The following is a 23,865-nucleotide window of genomic DNA, read 5'->3' as shown; positions in this document are numbered from 1 at the left end:
AAAACGTTTTAAGTGCGTTGTAAAGTGCAATTATACAAATGTGACACTAGAGGCGATGGTGAGCTATGGCAAATTCAATATATATATTTTTCAAAACAGTTTTTTAAAGCATCTTCATGATGTTTTTTATATTTGTCTAGATTCCACCCAAGTTACACTCTTCATTGGCACTGTTCCACCCCATCAACCACTTAATTGCAACTGGGGTGTATTTAACTAAGTCAGTAGTTGCATTGATGCAAGGATCACTACTTGTACCACAGATCTTTCCCTCTCCCCCCTGTGTGCCCCCCTAAATCTAGGGGTTCCCACGATCCTCTGGAGCAGATTTCAGGAGCACATGGGGGAGACGGGAAATCCTGTAGTGCTAGCAATAATCCTTGCACTGATGGGCCAGCTTAATTGAATGCTGCTTCTTGCGATGTTGAAAAGCTGGTATCGCCCAGCCCTATTGAGTGATGTGGAATTGCACCCAGTACAATCACCCTATGGACATCTTGGCATTGCTTAAGTTCAAAGAACTGCATTGCACCATAATCTCTTAGTTTGCAGACATCTCTGGGAATTTCTGTATAATGAATAAATATAAACCTCACAATCAAGAGTTAAAGCATCAGGCATTGAGGGGGGTCTTGAAAGGAAACTCTCCCACCCACAGTCAGAGAGGCAGTGACTTAAACTACTCCATTTATCCTTTCTTCATTTCTACTGTTTTCCCGCATACAATACTTGTACAGTGGTACCTTGGGTTACATACGCTTCAGGTTACAGACTCCGCTATCCCAGAAATAGTGCTTCAGGTTAAGAACTTTGCTTCAGGATGAGAGGCCCCATTAGCTAAAGTGGTGCTTCAGGTTAAGAACAGTTTCAGGTTAAGAATGGACCTTGGGAATGAATTAAGTACTTAACCCGAGGTACCACTGTAATCCATGTTGTGTTTTGCGAAAATTAATCAAAGCAAATCCAGGCAGGTTTTGACTTGGGGACACTGTTTTTTAAAAATAATCTCTGTAAATTTCCCATTCCTTTTGGAATTTTAGGTTAGACTGTCTCCTAATCGTATCCGTCATTTTTGCCAGTTTGAGATACAGTGGTACCTCGGGTTAAGTACTTAATTCGTTCTGTAGGTCTGTTTTTCACCTGAAACTGTTCTTAACCTGAAGCACCACTTCAGCTAATAGGGTCTCCTGCTGCCGCTGCGCTGCCGGAGCACAATTTCTGTTCTCATTCTGAAGCAAAGTTCTTATCCCGAGGTACTATTTCTGGGTTAGCGGAGTCTGTAACCTGAAGCGTCTGTAACCTGAAGCATATGTAACCCGAGGTACCACTGTATTCAAATAATTTATCCTGCCATTCCTTTTTTCACTTTTCCAATTTCTAGCTGTTAATATTCTTGCTGCCATTGTAGCATATATGCGCCCCTTGTTTACAGGGCAGCAGGTGGGGTGGTCTGTGATGGGGAGGGTCGTGGCTGTGACGCCAGCCTACGCAAAGCGGCTTGGCAAGAGCCCTTCAAGTGTTGTATCTTTAAAAAGTAAAAATAAAATAAAAATGCATTAGCATTGCTCTGAGATTAGATGTGAAGTGCCATCGAAGGCCTTAGAAACGAAGGGAAGCTTTTAAGAAGTATTGAGGGGGCTACAGAATCACCAGGGATAGGGGGCAGCAGTGGTACAGCACGTACTTGCAAACGCAGAGAATGCCAGCGGTAACAGGCAGCGATTCCTTTGCTCTTTCGCTCTCCTCCCTCTTTAGCTGCAGAACTACATAAAAAGAGTGGGGGGAAAGGTGTTTGCTCCATACTTCGCAGACTTTGCATCCTGAAACACAAAACAGGAGAAAGAGGTACGGATTCCCTGTCTCCTTTTTTTCTTTTTGCAAGGATCCCATCATTGAGAGTTATCAGTTAGCACAACAGGAATCCTAATGGCAAAGCAGAGCAGAGCAGAAATGATATTTTTTTGGGGGGGTGGGTCCTCAAGCAAGGTCACCTCCAATTGATTTTGTTTGCAATAAATTCAAATTCATACTTAATGCATTGGGAGGGGGTGTTGAAAGCTACTGAAACATTTAAGGAAAATAGGGAGGATGAACTATTGCTTTGGTAAATGTGTGCTTCTCTCTAAAAGTTGCCCTAAAATGTTACCAGCAAGGCTCCAAATTTATTTATTTTTAAAAGCAAGCAACAACTTCCATCTATGGAAATGATCGTTGTGATTTCATTTAAATTGCTAAAAGTCCTGATTAGATTACGATGCTGCCATCAGTGTACACAATACTTTACTGTGTACTAGAGGCTAGGTCAAAATGGCTTAAAATCTAAAATTCAACACAAGGGAGACCAAGGAAAGGGGCAGAGATGGAGGCAGGAGTAAGCAGGGAAGCAATGATCGGTTGTTTAAGTTTGGACGTATTTAGACTTAATTACAGTTGATTGAGGATTGCCCCTTCCCCCATATTTGTTCTTAGTTTAGAACCTGGGACTGCAGGCTGATTCTTACTTAACAAGACCTGTGCTGAGGCTGTTGTTATCAAATGGGGGAGAGAAAGAAATGCACTCTTCACATGCAGATTAACTAATTATTAAGACCCCACATGCTTCAAGTGCAAGACTTGGCGTTAAGAAATGTAAAAGAATAGATATTGGACTAACAATCTTGCCTGGAAATTATGCCATAGTCTTGTGCTGTTCTCAGTATTTGTGTGTTAGAGTGGGGGAGGTACACTGCACATGCTCAGAGACATTAAGATTTACTTGGCACTTTTAAATGACTGAATGCGTTCTGCGGGTCAGCTCCAGCTCAGATTTAAAAGCTTGGCTGCCTCTTCACCTTTGCCACAAACCCAACTGTGAGCTGGTCCAGGGACCTTCCTGTTGCCAGTTCCAGCTTGTGATGTGGCATCTTCTACTCCTCCTGCCTCTCTGGCTGTGACTTGCCATCTTTTCTTTCCCAGCTACTCCTTCCCAAAGGCAGCTGTTGCGAGAAGAGGGATGCACTTGCTTCTGCTATTCACCTTCCTTAGTCTCTTGTGTCTGCCGGTGCAGGGCTGGGTCCTTAAGAAACCCACCCAGAATGAGCAGTGGAAGATGCTGGACCGATTGCAGAACAGAGAGCTGGTAAGAGGGCTCTTGTTGGGGAATGGGAAGCAAGGTTTTATTTAGAATTCGCTCTGCAACACCCAGAGAGTTAACAAAAAAGAGTGCCTTTGAAAAAAATGGGCAGAGCACAACATAACCCCAGCCCACTCCGGAAAACAAGCTTTCCCCCCGAAAATCCTCTAATTATTTACAATTTAATACATTGTTGGCATCTGTCTGTCTTGGGAGACAATTTAATACATTTAATGCATAAAAAGCTTGTAAATTACTGTGGGTTGCCTTGGATATGATGAAAGTGCTTAACAAATTTAATAAATAATAAGAAGAAAACACCAAAAGCTACCACTTGTAAGCAGAAAGGCCAACGTTTGTATTTTCTTCAACATTCCCTGTTGAAGCAACAAACCAAACCCAATATGTGGTGATGCACCACTTGACAAAAAGTGGCCTGAGGTTCACAAAAGCTTAAATTTGATAGGATTATGAGACCCAACTGAGTTTTCCTCAGAGTTAACACATTGAAATTAAAGGTAAAGGGGCCCCTGACCATTAGGTCCAGTCATGGCCGACTCTGGGGTTCCGGCACTCATCTCGCTTTATTAGTCGAGGGAGCCGGCGTACAGCTTCTGGGTCATGTGGCCAGCATGACTAAGCTGCTTCTGACGAACCAGAGCAACGCACGGAAATGCCGTTTACCTTCCCGCCGGAGGGGTACCTATTTATCTACTTGCACTTTGACGTGCTTTCGAATTGCTAAGTTGGCAGGAACAGGGACCAAGCAACGGGAGCCCACCCCTGTTTTAAGGCGCCGCAATACTTCTCATTCACTTTGCTGCAAAAGATTCACGTGGCTGTCCTTCTGGAAACACAGTCTCAAGCAGTCCTTTTCTTTCTAGGAGAAAAAGGTGCAAGAACACTGCCCTGTCCCTCCTGCTTCTGCGCACAAGCAGGAAGTGCAGGGCAGCTCTGTGGACTGGCAGAGCTGAAGCGCAGAGAAGCATATTCCCTGCATGTCAGCTCTGCGAGCTGCCCTGTCCCTTCTGCTTGCTTGCAAAAGCTCCTTGCAGAGCTGAGGAAGGGAAGACTTCTTTCCATGTCTCAACTGTTAGCCTGGGAGGCTGAAGAGCCTAATTAAAGCCCCGCTGCACCTCTGGCTCATGAGAAGACCCTCTCCAGTGCCCATAGAAGGTGTCCTCTTTGTGCTCCAGGGAGAGTCTTCTCGTGAGCCAGAGGCATGGTGTGGGGAGAGGTGCTGGAACGCACCAGTACCTTCCAGATGGGGGAAAAACCCCTGGCCTCAAGGGATAAAGGCAGGCGCCCTTAACTTATAGCCCCACTGGTTAAAAAATATGTCATCTGATTAATTTACCATTAAAAAAACAAAAACGGTTAAAGGAGGCCAGCCCAATTCTCTGCCAAATGCAGCCCACTGAGGAGTCACAAGCTGACAAAATCCACTACCGGATTTGACAAAAGCAGGTTAGTTCATTCCTTGTTGGGCTGCTGTACAAGCCACCAATCAATGTCTCCTTCACAGTTTGAACAGCCCTAGATTAAGATCTGCACGTCTTACTCCAAATAGTGCCCAGAAGGATGGGGGTGAGCAGGTCATATCCACAGTGAGGACGCTGGCTGCTACATCTGTAGTGATGGAGGATTTGCAGTTTGCTGTGCTTGTGCACTTACACACACACACATGCACCCCTGTGTGTGCACTCACAGGGCCCATTTTTACCACAAAGTTCCATTAGGTAATTGACTCTCAAACGTAAGAGTGCCACTCTCCTTTCGCTATCTTGTTTTTCCCTTTTGCCCTTCCTCTGATCTTTCAAGAGATACTCAAGTTAAAAGTCAAGAGCTTTCTGAGCTTGGCATCCTGTCTGCCAAGACTCCACTTCCCCAGAGGCCTTCTTAATGCTTGCTGGGTGACTTTGAGGACTCTACACAGTGCCTAGCCAACAAGAAGGCTTTGTTTCTTCAAAGTGAGGAATAAGTGACATGCCACAGCGATGACATCTAGTACAAGAACAGGCATAATAGAATTGTAGTTCTATTCTGGGTTCTGGGCTAGGAATCTCCCCCGCCTGAAACCCTGGAGAGTGGCTGCCAGCCAGAGTAGACAACACTAGACTGGATGGACTTAATACAGTGGTATCTCGGGTTACATACACTTCAGATTACATATGCTTCAGGTTATAGCCCAGGTTATAACCCAGAAATAGTGCTTCAGGTTAAGAACTTTGCTTCAGGATGAGAACAGAAATCGTGCACTGGCGGCGCAGCAGGAGGAGGAGGCCCCATTAGCTAAAGTGGTGCTTCAGGTTAAGAACAGTTTCAGGTTAAGAACGGACCTCTGGAATGAATTAAGTACTCAACCCGAGGTACCGCTGTATAAGGCAGGTTGCTATATTCCCTGATCATTTATCTGGTACTCCCACAGTTGCAAGAGGAAATACAAACTGGAGTGAGATTGTGAAGGGAACAAATCTAGGTTCCAGTCAGGGGTGACCAATAAATTTACATTATTCATCTGTTATTGTCCCCCCCCCCCCCCCCGCAGTTTCTCAGCGCCCTGCAGTCGTACCTCAGCACCAAGGGTATCCAAGTGGAGAGAACTGCTCCGCCATTTGTCCTTCTCTTAAAGGATCAGAACGCTGGGACACATGGAGAGCTGGAAGGGCAAGAGCTGGTGATCATGGAGCCCGAGGTGGATGGGTGGATGAATAAATAGGCATGAACAGCAGGTGAGCATCTCAACACAGAACTACAACCAACAGTCCTGTTGCCCCACAGGCTTGCTAGGGTAGTAATCAGGTTGCTCCCATCTCTTTCTGTTTTTAATAGCTAGCAACGTTTCCACACTTCTGTCTTACTATTTGCTAAGTTCAACACTGTGCACCGTCTATTGGCTGAAGCATGGCACAAATTCAAAATTCAGATGCTGAGTGTTAGATGCAAATTTGCAGATCCAACAGCACATAACATTTTAGCTTTTTAAGAAATTTGCTTAACTTTGGAGGCAATGGTATAAAAGACTGTTAATTCATCCAATCCATATTGACCTGCCTTAGCTTTTAAGACTAATTTTAGAGGCCTTGCTCTCCAGCCTGTTGCTACATGAGATCAGACAGGGCCTTCTCAGTGGTGGTGTCAATCCTTTGGAATTCTCTCCACTGGGGATCGCCGCCCGCCCTGCTTTTAGGTGTCTGTTTAAAAAGACCTATTCTGCCCAGCTTGCAAACACTTCTTTTATCCACCAGACCACTTCCTGAATCATCTGAAAACCATACAATTAATCAGCTAAGATTTGTTTAATTGGGTTAGAGTTGTAAGATTTAATACATTAAAATATCATAAAGTCGTCCTTTTGGGGGTGATGCTGGGAGATTGGCAGTGATAAATGGGGGGATGTATATTATATATTTATACAAAAAAAAACAAACAAACCTAGAGGTTTCATTTTCACCCTCTGAATGCAGCACCAGTAGGGAGGAATGTGTGCATGTTGTCTGCGAGGAAGCAAAGTGTTACTCAAGAGGAATCAGAAGGAAATGTTTCAAAATTGATGAATGACTGTTACAGATAGATAAAAGAGGATTTACTCTGCTCAGCTATTCCGAGGACAGGTTATAACAATTTATAAAAGCCTTAGCAGAAATTGGTAATTGAACAGGTGATGTGTAGGGAGAAGGGATGAAGGTATTTTGAAATGATAGTTGGAAGAGTTGTTTTATTGTGAGAAGCAAAGGAGGGAGGAAAATAGAGGGGGCACCTGGGGTGGGTGGGAAGTTAGCTTTTAAATTTGTATTGGATTTGTATTAATTTGGTGATAATTTGTTAAAAATTATGGAAAACCAATTTTTAAAACTGGCAAAAAAATAGCAGTTCTTAGTGTGCAACATAGGGTTGAAGTGGGAGAAGCAGAAAGGTTTGGGAGTTCATTGTAGACCATCCTGTGATCCTCGGATGAAGGGCAGTATAGAGATTTACTACTACAGTGGTACCTCGGGTTACAGAGGCTTCAGGTTACATACACTTCAGGTTACAGACTCTGCTAACCCAGAAATAGGACCTCGGGTTAAGAACTTTGCTTCAGGATGAGAACAGAAATCGTGCTCCGGCGGCATGGCGGCAGCAGGAGGCCCCATTAGCTAAAGTGGTGCTTCAGGTTAAGAACAGTTTCAGGTTAAGAACAGACCTCCAGAACGAATTAAGTACTTAACCCCAGGTACCACTGTACTTATAATAATGCAGCCCACTAAAATCAAGTACAAATGATTCTGGTTCCCATCCTTTCTCTTCTCTGCTAACTGTAAGTTATACATTTTAATGCTAATTAAATGCTAATACTTTGTCATTTCTTTTTATTCATTCAGGTGAAATACTGTCTTTAAACAGCTGGTCATCCCCTGAACACCTCTGATTTGCTGCTTTTGATGTTGCATTCTTCTTACATTTGCCAGAGAATTGCTTTTTGATGGTTAGATAAATTTCTTCATATGTATTGGCACATCCTCAGTTGATTTTGCCTAAGCTAAATTTGAAGGTGTGTGGTGTAGTGATCAGAGTGGCACATTAAAAATGGAGAGACACAGGTTCAAATTCCAGCTCCAGCTCAGCCATGAAGCTCACTTGGTCACCTTGGGCCAATGACTCTTCTTTGTAGCCTTAACCTATCTCACAGGTTTACTGTGCCAGTAAACAAGAGACAAGGTGGGAATACCATATGCTTGAGCTTTTTGCAGGAAAGGCAAGATATAAATGTTAAACAAACTGCCTTCTTTGTCACCAGTACTAAACACCATGTACCTTTGGCTGAGAGGGGCTTGCCCTTCCCACTTTGTTGGATCCATCTAGCTCAGTATTTTCAACACTGACTTATAGAAGGCTCTCCATCATTTCAGACAGTGGACATTCTCACTCCTACCAGGAGATGCCAGGGGATTGAACCTGGAATCTTCCGTATGCAATACTGTTCCACTGAACTATGGCCCTTCCCCTGAGGGGAGGGGACTGGCACAGTATGATCACATAAGTAGTTTTGCTGGGTTCAAGAAAGTTTGGAAACTATACCTTGTGAAAAGTTATGCAGTGGTAGTTTGCAAATTAATAGTGGCTATAAAATGCATTCTATCTAGTCTCAGAGGTAATGTTTTCTTTATTTCACATATCATATGGGTTTGATTTTTCTGACATTTTGTGAATGAGCCCCCACAGGACAAACACAGGCATCACAATCAACACACTTTTTTCTTTGGGAGAAAGAGGAAATTATTTTCCCCAAATGTTGCAGAGTGGGGGCAGAGGGTTAAATCTGCTGACATGCTTTACATCTGGATCCAAAGAGTGAGGGAATAGGTGGGCATTATTAGGGACGGATGCTCAGGGGTGAGAATAAAACTTTCTACATATGGTATGTTTGGAAGCATTCCCATTAGTATATGGGCACCAAGCATTTCAGGGCCAGTATTAGGAGGACCTGTACTATTTAGGTTTACTATTTAGGCCTGAATTATAAGTGAGCGGTGAGATGGGCAGGTCTTCTGAACAAGCAACTTGTTCAAGGTAGTAAGAAGAAAAAGGGATTGTGTGGAGCACCAAAAATATCATGCCAACATACCCTCCAACATTTCTCCAATAAAAATTGGGGCACCCCATTGCCAAACTGGGTGAATGCGCATTAAAATGGCAAATGCAATTCAGTGTAAGTGTGCAATGATGTAAGATGAGGCAAAACATGGTAAGTTGGCACAAAACACCTTATAGAATCTGAACTGTTGGTGACCAAGCGGGAAAGAAAGTTGTGGTGGAATGAACATATAGACTTATTGTGCAGCAGTTGGAAAAAAACAAACCCTGAATTCCATATGAGGGATCTTTAGGAAAGTGTCTGAAAATACAACTGCCAATATGATGTAGTTATGCAAATTATGTAACACGAGGCCTCGTTTGGAATACTTTGGGTAATACACATCAAAGAGGATATAGAATTTGGGGGGAGGAAAGGCAACCAAAATAATCCTGGGGCTCCAACAACTCCCTTATGAGGAAAGGTTACAACATGGGGGGCCTTTTAGTTTGGGAGAGGAAACGCGGCTAATAAGTGGTAACAAGAGAGACATACACAATTATGCATGGTTTGGGGAAAGTGGACAGGGATAAGTTTCTCACTCCTTTATCGCAATATCAGACCATATGAAGCTGAACGTGGGAAGAGGGAGGACAAAAGGAAAACAATTCTGCACGCAGTGCATTGTTTAAAAACTGGAACTGGCCTTCACAAACGCGCCTCGCATTCTTCCCCCCTCAGAAACGAGGAAGCACGGAATCGAACAGTGGGGGGACGACGACGACGACCCTCTTCCTCTGTGGCTCCTCCCACATGTAAACCAGCTCCTCCCATTCTCCATAAGCCCCTCCCTCTCCGGTTAGCTCCGCCCCCAGCACAGCCTTCTTCAAGAATCCCGGGCTCGCTGCCTTTAGCCACTTTTAAACGTTTTCGGGTTACAGAAATGAAACCCAGTCTCGCCTAAACCTACCTATTCCTTTTAAAATATAGAGGTGCTATTTTTTTGCGGTTTTAATTATTATTATTTATTATTATTTATTTATTTATCCCCCTGTCAGTGAGGCGGCACTTCCGGTTGGGGGAGGAAACGCTTCCGGATCACACGGCGCCTCAGCTGGGGCTTCCCAGCAGGTGGGTGAGAGAGACCCCGGACCCTCGCCGTTCCTTCTTCCCTGCTTGCCAGCGAGGGGAGACGGGGGGGGGGATATGGGGCGGGGCCGGCCTGCGGTTCGGGGAGCCGTGGGGCGGGGTGGGAGTGCCAGGGACAGCGCTTGGGTAATGGAGGGAGCGAGCAAACCCGGGGGAAGGAAATAACCGCCGCACACTCTCCTTTTGCAGAGGTGGCAGCAGCCTCTCTCTAACTGACAGGTCGCCCGCTGATTATGTCCCCACCTCACAGAACAGAGGCTTATTGTGTTTGGTATTTTTGAAAATATGTTTCTTACGTTTCCGAAGCATAGATGCTGGTGGGCTGAGGAAAAGAACAGGATCTTTGAAATTGGGGTGTTTCAGCCAAGTGAGAATATGGAGGTCAGAGGGAGTGAAAGGCGAGAGGTGGTGGTGGGGGATCTGGGAGGTAACTGGGGGTAACGGAGAGGCAGAGTCCACGAAGCAGCTAGAGATTGGGGGCTGTGGCATAAGAGTTGGAAAGGACCACAAGGATCATCCAGTCCAACCCCCTGCAATGCAGGAATCTTTTTGCTCAAATGTGGGGCTGGAATAATCCCATGAACCCTTGAGATGAAGTGTCTACCAGCTGAGCCACTGGTTGGGCAGTGGTCCAGGGTGATAACTGGTCCAAATCTCCAGGCTGCCATAAAGGTTTCTTAGGGATTTGAGGCCAATCGCTGTATTTCAGCCCAACTTACCTGGTAGAGTTGTTTTCAGAATGAAATAGGCAAGGAGGAGAACTGCCTATGCCATCTTGAGGCCCCTGGAAGAAAGGTGGGCCAATAAACATATGGGGTTTTATCCAATGCTAGTCCGACTCTCAGATTTGAGAGGCTACCTGAGTGTTTTTTGGGGGGTGGGGCAGCTGTTCTGGTCACTTAATGTTGACCAGAGCTAACCCATTGAGATTAATGAATCTAGGTCTGCAGATTTGCTAGAATAGAAAATCAGTAACATCAAATTCTTCTACATGTCTACTAGGAAATAAGTCCTACTATATTCACTTCATCTTGCTCTTGGGTAAGTGTTCATAGGATTGCTGCCTGAGTTATATAAATTAAAATGGACAGGGTAGGTGATATCTATGTATCTACCTATACTGTATCTTGTTTATTTGGGAGCAGGAAGCAGTTTGAGAAGAGAGACACCCAGGTAGTAAAGATGCTATGCATGATCTCCTCAAAGAACTGTCTGAAATGTTAGTACCCTATTGCAAAGTACCATAACTTGGAAATTAGTAAACAACATAACAGTACATACCAGTGACATTATATATACTGTACTAAAATACTAAGGATTTCAGTTCTTACTGTATGTGAATAGTTTATTTTTAGTTGGCATGTCTATTGAAACCTTTATTACTATTACTATTATGTTTAGATCTCAGTCCAAGTGGAATTAAATAGGAGTAAGCCCTTTTAACTTAGTTGTGTTGCAGCGAGGGTATTCAGGAAGAACAGCAGGGTATAAATGTTTTATGTGAGTAAATAAAACCACTGGACCTTACTTCCAAATAAACAAACATGGGATTGGGCTGCCCATCAAAAGTTTTAAGTAATAAATTCAAAACTAATTTTCAGTTTTGTCTTGGGGAACTGTATGGAGCCTTCCTTGCTCGGGCTGTTGAAAAAATATGTGATATAGTCAACACATTAGTACTGCAACACTGCTGCTGTGAAGAGGAGCCAGAAGTGATTACTTGTTAAGACACCTTCCCCTCCCACTTCTCTGTCTTTCACCACTTTCTTCCCAGCCAGCTGAGAGTTAATACGCACAGAGGAATTGAGAAAGAAATGCTGGCTGTTACTCATTTGCACATGCTGTATTGCCTATTAACTAAATGTAAACGTTGAAGTTAAAAACCAAGCAAAAAAAGTAGGACGGGGAGAAGGAAATTAAAACAGGGATTGACATTTCTTTGGCAGTAGTGAAGGTTATTGTATATGCATGCTTATCCAACCTTTCCTCTTCATAAACTCAGAGCAGGACTGCAGCCTCACAACAACCCTGTGAGGTAAGTTAGGCTGTGAGAGACTGTGTGACTTGCCCAGTGCTAGTGATTTCAGTTTGGGGGCCCCAATTCCACCCTGCTAATGGGGAAGTACTTCTGGGGTACAGGATCTGATCTTTTATTTTGGGATGGTGACTCTGGTAGGATTGTTGCATAAATTCTCCCTATATATAACATGCTGCCTCCCACTTACCTTTGCCTCTCTTCTCTTTTGCACCCCCCTTCTCTGCGCCTGTGTTTGCTGGACAGCATGTCGGTTTTCCGCTCAGGCCTGCTGGTTCTGACATCGCCACTGTCAGCACTTTCCTTGCGTCTGGTACCCATTCTTGCCTCAGCCGCCCGGCTGGTACAAGACACGCTCTATATTCACCTGCAGCCAGGGCTCAGCTTGACCGGCTCCACACAGCCCCGTTCCACATATGTCCCTGCTACATCTGAAGTGTACACCCTTATCAGCAAGTTATATGCCAACGCCGACATCCATCGCCACCTCAATGTCCGGGTGCTGCTCACCAACATCCTCAACCAGGGAGCTGCTCCTCCGGCACTTGGCTCCGTGCAGAACCTCTCCCAACCTCCTGAAGTGGTGCTTACTGACTTTGAAACCGGAGATGGAGGGCAATCCAACCCAGTCAAGCAGCGGCTGGAGCGTTACGCTACCAGCTGCTACAGCTGTCGCCCGAATCTCATCTCTGTTTTGTTGTACCCTGAGTATGAGCTAGAAGTCGGCAAAGAGGAGCTGTCCGCACCGCATGAGACCAACACAACTGAGGAGCCACTGCAGAGCTATAGTGATGTCGTCGTAGGGGGCACTTTCGATAGACTTCACAACGGTCACAAGATCCTTCTGAGCGTGAGCTGCATGTTGGCAGAAAATCGGCTTGTGGTGGGCGTCTCGGACGGAGATCTCCTGGAAAGTGGGTCCCTTTGAACCATGTATGCCCTTTCTCCAAGGTCCCATAAAGCTATTGATGGCTACTAGCCATGATGGCTATGCTCTTTCTCCACTGCTGGAGGCGGTAATGCTACTGAAACTGTAGAAGGGCAGAGCACTCTTGTCATGATTGCAAGTTTCCCACATGTATCTGGTTGGCCATTGTGAGAAAAGGATGCTGGACTAGATAGGCTAGTGGGCTGATCCAGCAGGCTCTTTGTAGATTCTTATGTAATGCTACTTAAACAAACCAAGAGCACTGAATGAGCAAATGCTGTGACTAGAATCCGGGCTGGAAAATCCCAGAATTGGGTGAGAGAGTGAGCGGGATAATTCACTTGTTGCCTAGACATTTATTTTGGTGCTTAGGAACTTAAAACATTTTCTAGCCCTGACTGAAACTATTGCTTACCAGTTAGTTACATTTCCAGGCCTTGAAAAAAGAATTCAGATTATCTAAACATTAGCAACAAATGTTTAAGAATTGGTCTAACACAGGGGTCTGCAACCCGCGGTTCTGGAGCCGCATGTGGCTCTTTTACACCTTTGCAAAGGTGGCGGGGCGGATACTAGCGAGGGGAGGAGGCACATTGTGCGCCCCAACACTCCCACTGTGGCGGGCGCTGTACTGGCTGTGACGTCGCATGGGGGCGGTGCGTGCGTTAGTCACGCACCGTCCCGACGTCACCTTCCCGCCCGCTGTCAGATCGGAGGGCAGCGGCGCGCACGCTTTAAATGTCGCAATGGTTTTGCGGCTCCCAGGGTTGTTTTTCTTCGGAAACGGGTCCAAGTGGCTCTTTTTGTCTTAAAGGCTGCAGACCCCTGGTCTAACAGGATGAAGAAATATTCCAAGTCCTTAAATACTACCCAGAGCCTTTCATATGCCTGGGATATTTTTGACCCTACAGCATCTTTTCTGTTTTGATATGAGCTGGATAATTTTGGTTTTCTCTCTTCTTGTAGATCAGAAATTTAATCCTTCTGTTTTTTTCAGAGGCTAGGATGTGAATTTGGAAATGAGGCTGTTGAGCCACAAGATAAAGGCCCAGTTCACACACAGCATTAAGCCAAGACATGGATAAATGTGAACATGCAGGTAGTGGTACTCACAGGAAAAATCACAGCTGCTAAGCTCCTGCTGTGCTCTCCAGAGCTAGTTTGGTTCAGCGGTACATCTAAACTCAAGCTTAACCACAAGCAGTAAACCAAGAACACGGATAGGCTTGTTTTTAAAAATAGGACTTGAACATCCTACACACATGATTGCCCGGGCATACAAAACTTACAACTGATATCTAGGAATTTGAAATATTTTTTTCAAACTTGTTAAAACTAATGTTTTAAAAATTGATGTTGGGTGCTAGGGTTTGTTGCTGTTTTTTTACTCACACTTGGCTATGGTTTATAAAGGTGAAGGGATAAAGTCCAGTGATGCTTAAAAATATGTTTGGCACTCTGCCAAACATGATTTATCAGGGTGATTTTTCTAAAGCTTCTAATAGCTTTGCATAATTTGTTTTGCTGATGTTTGCAACTGTGGAGTGTCCCTGTGCCCAAAAACTCCAGGTTTGCTTTGGTTGGAATAGCAAGTAGATCTGAATAGGATTTTGGTAGAACGGGGTAGAAGCCTCTTGCGGAAACCACAGCGCAAACAGCTCAGCCGCCCTGTCTCTGCTGCACAGGACAGGAACTGTAGGTAGGAAGCTGCCTTATAGCAAGTGGAGCTATTTGTTTGTCTACTCTAGACCAACATTATCTATTAGGAATGACACCAACTCCCCAGGGTCTCAAGCTGAGGCCTTTCACGTCACCTGCTGCCTGACTAAAGATGCTAAGGATTGAACCTAGGATCTTCTGCATTGCCATACATGTGCTCTGTCACTGAGCTGTAGGAAGAACCACCTGAAATCCTGCATGTCCCCTTTCTCTGGCCACACACAAACTGGAAAAGACAGAACGTGCAAAGAGGATTCTGCCAAAGCCCCTGTCAAGATCTTGCACTTTAATTCTCATTTGTTTGTCCCAAGCCCTGCACACATATAGGCAACAAGGCAGGAAAAGCTAAAGCAAGCACTGGAGAACTGTTAAGTGGGAGCTATAACAGAGCTCGCTTATACTTCTTTGGATTCATCACAGATGCACCTATGTTACTCTGATGTGATAAATTATTGGGTAAGATGAGCCTTTTAATTGCTAGCTCAGCAAAACACGCAACCCCTCAAACTTGTATATTTTTAACCAGCCTGGGATTTTGTTTTTCCTATAAGCTTTGGGTGCCTCTTACACACAGCAGGAGACACAGTGAGGTGGCAGGTCTTATCAGGCTCAAAATACACCTGTCTATGATGTTGGCAGCTAGATTAACTGGTGTGTGTGAGGCATCTCTACAGCACATGTGGGAGAACTTACTGGGCTCTTTGCACATTCCTAAAAATGCCATCTTTCCCCCTTCCTTCTTTCGCCACCTGCAGCCAAGATGCTGAAAGAGCTGATCTTGCCCTTTGAGCAGCGTGTGGCTCAGCTCAGTGAATTCCTGGTGGACATCAAGCCCTCCCTGCGGTATGAAATCTCCCCCCTGTTTGACTACTTTGGCCCGTCCATCACTGACAGCAATCTGAAGTGCATCATAGTCAGCGAAGAGACCCTCAAGGGTGGTCTTGCCGTCAACAGGAGGAGGGTGGAAAATGTAAGTGTGCTGGGAGCCCCAGCCTTGTAAACAAATCGGATCATCAATAAGTTTGGGGGTGCATGAAATAAACAGAGGCTTTTTTGCCATGGACAGGCTGAACCTCCATATATTTACAGTATCTCATCTCTTTTTAAATCCATTCTTGCTAGCATCCTGCGATGGTGAGTGCCATCTGCTAAATTCTGACCTCCATTCCTAACATATAGTCTCTCGGTCAGCCCAGTGTTCTGGCACTGCTTGTGTTTATTTTCCTTTGAGTCACAATGATTTTTGCTCAGAGAAGATTTGCTCTAGGGGCATACGAATGGTCCAGCTGGGTCAGGCAAACAAACAATGTGGCTTGGCTTCCTGTTTATCAACCGTGGCCATGTATATGCCTCAACATATCTGCTCAGAAATATTGCTAGTTTGGAATTTAATCTCCTTAATCAAAGTGGCTAGATGTAGGAAGCGTTTGGCCTTCTTTCTTCAGTGTGCAGCCTGGTTCACATTTTTGAGAAAAATCTCAAACTGCTCTGTATAAGGGCCTCTTTCTGTGCTTGTAGCAATCTGAACTGAGAACATAGATATCCCTGCCGGAGTTGGACTAGATGTCCTTTTAGACTTTTTCAACCCTGATTTGATAAATCCAATAGAGGGCATAAAGTAACATCCATCCCTATGTTGTTAATTTACTGCAACTGGTAGTTGGCTGTATATTGCCTCTGAAAATGGAAGTTCTGTTTCTAACGATGAGGGTTTAGTAGCCACCAATCAGCTGCTCTTGAATTTACTTAATTCTCATAAGAACCCCTGTGTTTTAGCTGGCACTGCACCATCCTGGGCAATGAATTCCATAAGGTCAGAGATGTATTGGGTGAAGAAGTATTTTTCATTCTGTATGTAAAAGAGCTTAAGGTCTCTAAAGTTGCACACCCCAAGTTGCATAACTATACAGATCTCAAGCTTTTGGGGGGTGTTGATATTCTTTTAAAAAAATAGTCTCCTGTCCTAGTTTGTTGTCTTAGACATTTCAAAATATTAAACATAATTTAGCTACCCATTTCTCACCACTGAGGCAGAAAAACCAGTCACCAGGGAGAGGCAGTATAGTGTGGTGGTGGGAGTGTCAAGACTGGGACTGATGGGACCCGGGCTCTAATCCTTACACCATCACGAAATACACTTGGGTGACCGTGGGCCAGTCATGATCCCTCAGCTTAACCCACTGCTGTAATAAATGTGGGATGTAAATACAATAACTAAGCAATGGGTCAAAGGAGGGATTCTCGCACCTTTTCAAAACCTGCTTATAGGTGAACTTCAGATTCACATCCGTGTTAGTCGCTGGGAATGATGGAGCCAGGAAGTTAACTAGCAATCTGCTAATGTGCAGCACACAAGCCTGATTTTGCTTGAGTAAGTTTAGGTGCAGGCTGTGTTTCAAGGAGCAGCAGAATCTACCCTGCAGCTGGTTGCCAAACTGTGGCAGAGAGAAGGCCCTCTGGTTTCCTTTCTCACTGTTGCTCCTCCTTCCTCACTGGCCCATGCTCTGTTGCAGGGTCTCCCTGAGCTGGCTGTCCACATCATCAAACTGGCCCTTGACCCCCTGCGTGGCAGGAATGAGGAAGAGAAGATCAGCTCTTCTAGCCTGCGGTACAGGCTGCTTGGGACTCTGTTACGCCCCCCACATGTGAGTAATATCCTGTGGCAATGAACTGGATAGGTTATGGGTTGGCTAGATGGGGTTGTTGGATCTCCAGGAGGAGGCTTACTTGCAAGAATAATGAGGTGGAGGGAGAAAAGATGACACATGTAGGGTAAGGAGCAAATTCTGATTTTCAGCCAGGAAGGCTGCTTTTTGTCTGGCCTGCTAAGTGGGCAGAGACTGGAGGTGAGCTAGTTTAACATCCCTCCTTCCCCATCTTATGAACTCTCTGTCTTTCCCTTTCCACCTTTCCTCCTCTGTGTGCTGCTTGAGAGGGATTAGAGGACTCAAGGATGGGGAGCATACATGCAAGATCAGGGGCCTCATGTGTCATCAAGTGTGGTCAGGGGCGTAGGAAGGGGGGAGCTGTGCGTAATGACCCTGGGTGTCATTACGGAGGGGGGTGACATTCAGCGCGCTGGCTGCCCGCAACTCCCAAGCCTCCCCGAGTCGTCAGGGTAAGGGGGGAGCTATGCTGCTTTGCTGGCGGCATTCCCCCCTTCCCCCTTTGTTTTGACAGCTTGGGGGATGCTTGGGAGTCGCAGGCGGGTGGCTTGCCGAATGTCTGCCATGAGCGGCTCACTCTGCCCCTGGCTGCAGGATGCATGTGCCGCTCCGGGCATATGCTCTGCCACTGAGTGTGGTAAACACAGACAGTGGCAGACAAACTCCCCAGATAAAGAGGATGCTGCCCACAGAAGACAGTGCAGAACTTAGAATGTCTGTCTGAGTCAACATGAGCAGAGGTTTGCCTGGTGACAGGCCTTTCAGTGTTACAACAGTGCTGTAGGACGAGCCCACGGAACAATGGCTGCCACATCTCTGCTGTAACGTCTTAAGAGTGGCTCAGCGTGAGCAGCAACAGTTATAACAACAAAATTAGGATGTGCATAATTGTGTCTGTGTCCCCAAACCACTCTCTCTCCTTCACCACCCCCAGAAAGATCCAGGTGTCCCTTGCCATCCCTACGTTATTGGGCTGACAGGCGGGTCCGGTAGTGGCAAGAGTTCCATTGCGCAACATCTGGTTCGCCTCGGTGCTTTCCATTTGGATATGGACAGTCTTGGACACAACATCTACCATCCAGGAGGTCCTGTGTATGCACAGGTGGTAGAAGCATTTGGAACAGGTATTTCAGACTTCCTGGAAAACATTTTTTAAAGTCAGGGAGACTAGTAAATTAAGTTGCATAGGTAGTGCTTCAGGAATTACAGCTAAACCATGTTTGGTTATCTCTCTCTCTTCGTCCCCTAGCCCACAGCCTGGCTGCTTTTTGTCTCTAGAAATTATGTATGCCCCCATCCCAATTCCGGACCTAATTTTCCCTTTTCTATTTCTCTTCTTTTTGTTTTTAACAAAAGTTGCATTGTTCATCAAGATATTATTGCTGATAGTTTTCCCCGAACAGTTAGAAAGTTTGTGAACATGCAAACTCTGGTTTGATGTGAATGATTTTCTGTAGCGCTTCTTTCCTACTGCTGCTGTGCTGCAGACAAAACAAGACAGAGTCTGGCTTGTTACGTTGTCTGAACCAGGGCTCATGGTTTGTTCCCACAAAAAAAAATACGAGCAGAAAGCCAGCAGCAAACCTTGGAGTTCGGATAATACAAGTTGAGCTCTGACTTGTTTTGTTTGTGGAGCAGCAGGAGTGGGAGAGGATCACAGGAATTTTTCTGGCTCACATGAAACCATGGTTTGTTTTAAACTATGGTTTCATGTTACATGCAGACTGAACCATTGTAGGTAAAATGTTAATAACTGTATAGCAGTGTTTCTAAAATGGTGGGCCAGGGAAAAGAAAGGAATGGTGGTAGGAAGCTGCTGTAAGAGGAAGAGTTAGAGTGTGAAAGGACCTAGAAAGCAGGATGAAAGGCACTGGCAGGTTGCGGTGGGGAATAAGGGCCAATGAAAAGAGAACAGGAGAAGAAATTACAGAAGATGAGTAAAAATACTTTGAGATGCCAGGGGATGGGGGGCAGGAAGGGGAAAATATAAAATAGAAATATTTTCTATTTATTACCTCTGGGTTAGCAAATTCTGCCTGCAATATGGAGGCTGTCACAGGACCTCCTGATCAAATACCTGCATTTAGTTCTAGGAAAGCTGAGCTATGGAACCCCTTGCCACCAGAAAAATGCTGAGACATTTCCAAAGAGAGCTTAGATACCAAGAAAAATGATGTCCGTAATTGCCAGCAGATTAGGCCAAACTCTGCTTCCATTGTCACCATGTTGTGACTGAATTCACTCTTGCACCACTTTTTTGTTACTTGTGGGCCTCAGTATTTTTTCAGTCCTGTAAAGTGGGGCCTTGGGTAGAAAGTTTGAGATCCCCTGCTGTACGGAACCAAGAACAAGTAACACCGTTCCTTCTTTGCAGATATTTTGAAAGAAGATGGAACCATCAACAGACAAATCCTGGGGGCCAAAGTGTTTAGAGACCAGGTAAAAAGCCCTCTGGGGTTTGGGATCAATGTTTAACTTCAGCCACCACACCCCTCCCTCTCCCAATTGGCCATCATTTGTTTTGTTCCTCCTTTGTGCCTCTGACCCTAGCTTGCCTCTTCAGTCCACAAAACTAACAGAACCCTTTCACCTCTCTTCTCAGAATGTTTTCCTCTTTTGTGGGTGAAAGGTACTCAATGGGGAGTAGTGCATGCTGGAACAATTTCTCACTGTACAGTATGCACACTTTGACCCTTAGACTGGGCACTTCAGTGCTAGAAATAGTGCAAGTGCATGCTGGGATACCTCTTCTCTTTTACCATGTTTCACAGCCCACTGATCTGTTAGCCAAAGGTGCTCTGCTCTGGGATTTCTGCACTGATGTGTGTTTTTCTCTAGCCCCCTACCCACCCATGTCTTATCTTGGGCTGTTACCACACACACAACCCAGATTACAGTAGTTTCTTGACCAACAGCTCTCCTTTGCCTCGGGATCCTTACTTGCTTTTGTTCCCTCTCCCCAGGAGCAGTTGACGCGGCTCAACAATATCATGTGGCCAGTGATGGCTCGAATAGCGAAAGAAAAGATAGACGAGGCAGCTGCACAGGGTGAGGAGGGATTTGGGTTCTTGGCAAGAGTTGTGGGTGGGGATTCGGGGATAAATAGGTGCATGAAGGGGCTGCCATCTTGGCTTTTTCAAACAGGTGTTGGTCATCTACAGGGCCAATTTCCAATCATTTAACATGGAGCCTAGCCACCAAAGAAGCTTTTTCTGGCATATCTTTTTAAAGTACTGTCCTCCAGTCATTTTGGAAATGGCTTAAAACATGGGTAGGCAAACTAAGGCCCGGGGGCCGGATCCGGCCCAATTGCCTTCTAAATCCAGCCCGCGGACAGTCAGTGTGTTTTTACATGAGTAGAATGTGTCCTTTTATTTAAAATGCATCTCTGGGTTATTTGTGGGGCATAGGAATTCATTCATTCCCCCCCCCCCCAAAAAAATAGTCTGGCCACCCACAAGGTCTGAGGGACAGTGGACTGGCCCCCTGCTGAAAAGGTTTGCTGACCCCAGGCTTAAAATAATAATTGTCAGGGACCGTGCTAGGGAGGGCTGCACTGAGGAGGAATGGTGGGAGCCTCCCCCTCCCACTGATCCTGATCCTGAATCTTACCAGGAACAGGAGGACAGTATAGATTTGGAACAGTGGTTTGCCAAGGGACATAGTTCAGAAGGCAGAAGCTGGGAAGTACTGGATGGGGAATAGCTAGGAGAAGAAACACTGGGAAGAGAGAGGGTTAACAGATTCACAGTCTCGCATTCACCCCCCCCCCCCCCCCGCCGCAAAGTTAATGGAGAGCTCAGAAAGTGGCAGAACAAAGCACAGATGGTACAAGATCAGATTACAAGGTGTAGAACAGAAGGGGGTGGGATCCTTAATTGGGAGATGTGTTCTTTGTTCTCTCATTGTGGTTATTAAAGTTTCTAACTGGTAAGAAGACTCCTTTTCCTTTGTTCTGCTTATCTACTGCCGTGGGGGTGGGGTAGGAAGCCAATTCCCTGAAGTCTGACAATAATAGCACAAATATAGGATGGTACCTCACACCCAGTCAGGGCATTGGCTCATCTAATTCAGTACTGCCTACACTGACTGGCAGCGGTTATCCTGGTGGGGTTTCAGACAAGGGTATTGTACAGCCCTACCTGGAAATGCCTGGGATTGAACCAGGGACATTTTGCATGAAAAGCACGTTCTCTACCCCTGAGCCTTTCCCACATAAGGTGGGGCAAACCCAAGTCCTGCGTCCCTTCTGTCATTGGAAGGAATTCTTTTCCTGCCTGTCCTTGGAAGTTTCTCAAAGCTGCCCCTGTCTGTTCTGCAGGAAATGCTGTGTGTGTGCTGGACGCAGCCATGTTGTTGGAGGCAGGCTGGGCAGACTTGGTGCATGAGGTCTGGACGGTTATCATCCCGGAAGATGAGGTACGTACTGTTTTTCTCTGTGTCATTTCTGCAGCTTAAGCAAAACGATTCCACTTCTGTCTCTGTCAACAATTTAGCACATGGCGTTTTCAATGCTGGACCAAAAGCATAGCAGACACAAACTGATTTTTGAGTGATTTATTATTATTATTTTGGTTGGACAAACTTGCAGGAACCCAGCTAGGCAAAGGCTGTCTAAAACTCAAAAGCTCATTGTTTGTTTACTTTGGTTGTAAATCACTTTGAGACTTACAAATGTAATAAACCTGAACCTCAAAGCTTATACAATCCATGAGGGCTGCATCAAATATTGTGGCTTTCTTATGCAGAAACTGCCTTTAGATTATAGGCTGGGGAACCTTTTATTTATTTATTTTACAACGTGCACTTTGCTGTGTGTACATGGCAGTGAAATAGATGAGTGTATGCAAAAGTGCTTTCCATATGTAGAATGTTTACTCTGAATAGTAGTAGTAGTAGTAGTGATGATGATGATGATGATAATAATAATAATAATACCCTGCCCATCTGATTGGGTTGCCCCAGCCACTCTGGGTAGCTTCCAACATATATAAAAACATAATAAAACATTAAAAAGCTTCCCTATTCAAGGCTGCCTTCAGATGTCTTCTAAAGGTTATATAGATAATCATCTCCTTGACATCTGATGGGAGCGCGTTCCACAGGGTGGGTGCCACTGCCGAGAAGGCCCTCTGCCTGGTTCCCTGTAGAAAGATACGCTTCTAATCAGTTTCTGTCTTCTCTCTGTTTCAGGCCCTAAGACGCATCATAGCCAGAGACAGGCTCAGTGAGGAATCTGCCAGGTTGCGTCTGCAAAACCAAATGTCCAACAGCCAGCGCGTGAAACAGTCACACGTGGTTCTCTCCACATTGTGGGAGCCAGCAGTTACCTGTGAGCTGGTAAGAGTCTGCTGCTGCCGCTACTCAAGAAACCACCCCGCAGCTTCCCTTATAAGCATCCCTTTTCTGAGCCCCTTCCCTGTCAACCTTCCCAAATAATCAAACACCTGCCCTTTCTTCGCAGGTAGAAAAGGCTTGGGCCCTGCTCCAGAAACGCCTCAAAGAGGAGTAGAGCTTTGAACCGAGATGGAATCACTTCTTCACTCTGCTCCTTCGGTGCTGCCGGTCTGGAAAAGTCTACGGCAGGTGGGCCCCACCCCGACGAGGGGCCACAGATGAGGGTGGAGGTGGGGGGAAAGGGGAGTTCAAAATGCTTGATGGTGAGAGGACAGAGCTGACCTCCCTCTGCTTCCCCCCCGGTTGCAAAAAGGCTGAGGGAGAGGCATGAACAAGTGAGGGGTGAGGGGCTGCCTGATGGAGTAAGAAGGAGCAGCTTTTAGCATCCAAAGCCATTGATGGGTTTCATGATTCTGATGGAGACCAACCTTTCAGCAGCACGACTGACCAATAACGACACTCGGAGGTCACAGGGGTGGGGAGGGGCTGCTCTGCTTTAGCCCATCACTGCTCTGTCTGTGTGCCCTGTGCATAAGCTACACATAAAGACGACATCTCTTGACAGCTTCGTCTCTGCGTGGTTGTGCCTGACACCTTAACACCTGGTGGGGATATCTCTTTGTCTGTTCCACAGCGGTTGGCGAACAAGTTCTTCTCTTTTTGCAGTCATCAAAACATTTGTGGCAGAGCGGGGAAAGCTAAAGATGCATTTTCTTGATCTGAGCTTGTGCCAGATTCTAGGGCCCAAATAAATTCCTTTGACAACCCTCCCACGCATGCAAAGCTTTTGAAAACAAAAAGACTTGCCATCCTGTGTTTGTCATGATTTTAACTTCACTTGCTTTAACCTTTTCCTCAATAACTATTTCATTTTTTAAAAAACCCTCTAAAAATGAGTGTTCTCTCATGAGCTCTTGCCTTTACCCTGAAGACTAGTTCTTTGAAGCCAATTGAAGATAATTTCTACATTTCCCGACAGCCAATTCCTGCTTCTCTCTCCATGCATGCACACCTTTGTGATGGCCCTTCTTCACTATGTGGGTCCTTAGTCTTCCTCTTTCTTACTAGAATTCAAAAGTGATGGAGGATATACCATCACCACCTCCATCAGGCCAGCGGCCCTGGCAGCCTTTGGCCTTTCTGTGCAGCATGTCCACTTGTTTGAGGCTATTTACTGGCCAGGCACGTTTTGTCTGCATAGCTACTGTCTGCTTGTGCCACACTGTAGGAAAGGCAATGGCTTGGCAGTAGAACATCTGCTTTGCCGGCAGAAGATCCTATGTTCAATCCCCAGCATCCTGG

General features: G+C 45.5%; 1 protein-coding gene and 1 long non-coding RNA gene across 5 annotated transcripts; both read left to right on the top strand.

Annotated features, from left to right (window-relative positions):
• The first annotated feature begins 832 nt into the window (after positions 1–832).
• Positions 833–8,238, top strand: LOC310662029. Its single transcript, XR_014504207.1, has 4 exons — positions 833–1,845; positions 2,956–3,118; positions 5,661–5,844; positions 7,477–8,238. It is a non-coding gene; the product is annotated as an uncharacterized lncRNA (long non-coding RNA).
• A 1,353-nt stretch (positions 8,239–9,591) lies between these two features.
• On the top strand, positions 9,592–23,333 carry COASY (Coenzyme A synthase). Of its 4 annotated transcripts, XM_083408664.1 has the most exons (11): positions 9,935–10,089; positions 10,821–10,859; positions 12,100–12,767; positions 15,256–15,470; positions 17,014–17,145; positions 18,101–18,290; positions 19,541–19,605; positions 20,130–20,214; positions 21,488–21,585; positions 22,360–22,506; positions 22,631–23,333. In XM_083408664.1, exons 3-11 carry the CDS (start codon positions 12,101–12,103, stop codon positions 22,676–22,678), a joined length of 1,647 nt encoding a protein of 548 aa, XP_083264790.1. In that variant the 5' UTR covers positions 9,935–10,089; positions 10,821–10,859; position 12,100; the 3' UTR covers positions 22,679–23,333. The 4 variants fall into 4 exon arrangements, with proteins under 4 accessions (XP_083264789.1, XP_083264788.1, XP_083264790.1 ...); XM_083408663.1 differs by lacking the exons at positions 9,935–10,089; positions 10,821–10,859 and adding an exon at positions 9,592–9,800; XM_083408662.1 differs by lacking the exon at positions 10,821–10,859 and having other exon boundaries at positions 9,796–10,089.
• Positions 23,334–23,865: the final 532 nt, after the last annotated feature.

This window comes from Podarcis tiliguerta, assembly GCF_965153285.1.
Source record: "Podarcis tiliguerta genome assembly, chromosome: 13".
NCBI classification, from domain to species: domain Eukaryota; kingdom Metazoa; phylum Chordata; class Lepidosauria; order Squamata; family Lacertidae; genus Podarcis; species Podarcis tiliguerta.
This window is presented reverse-complemented; position numbering and strand designations above follow the sequence as displayed.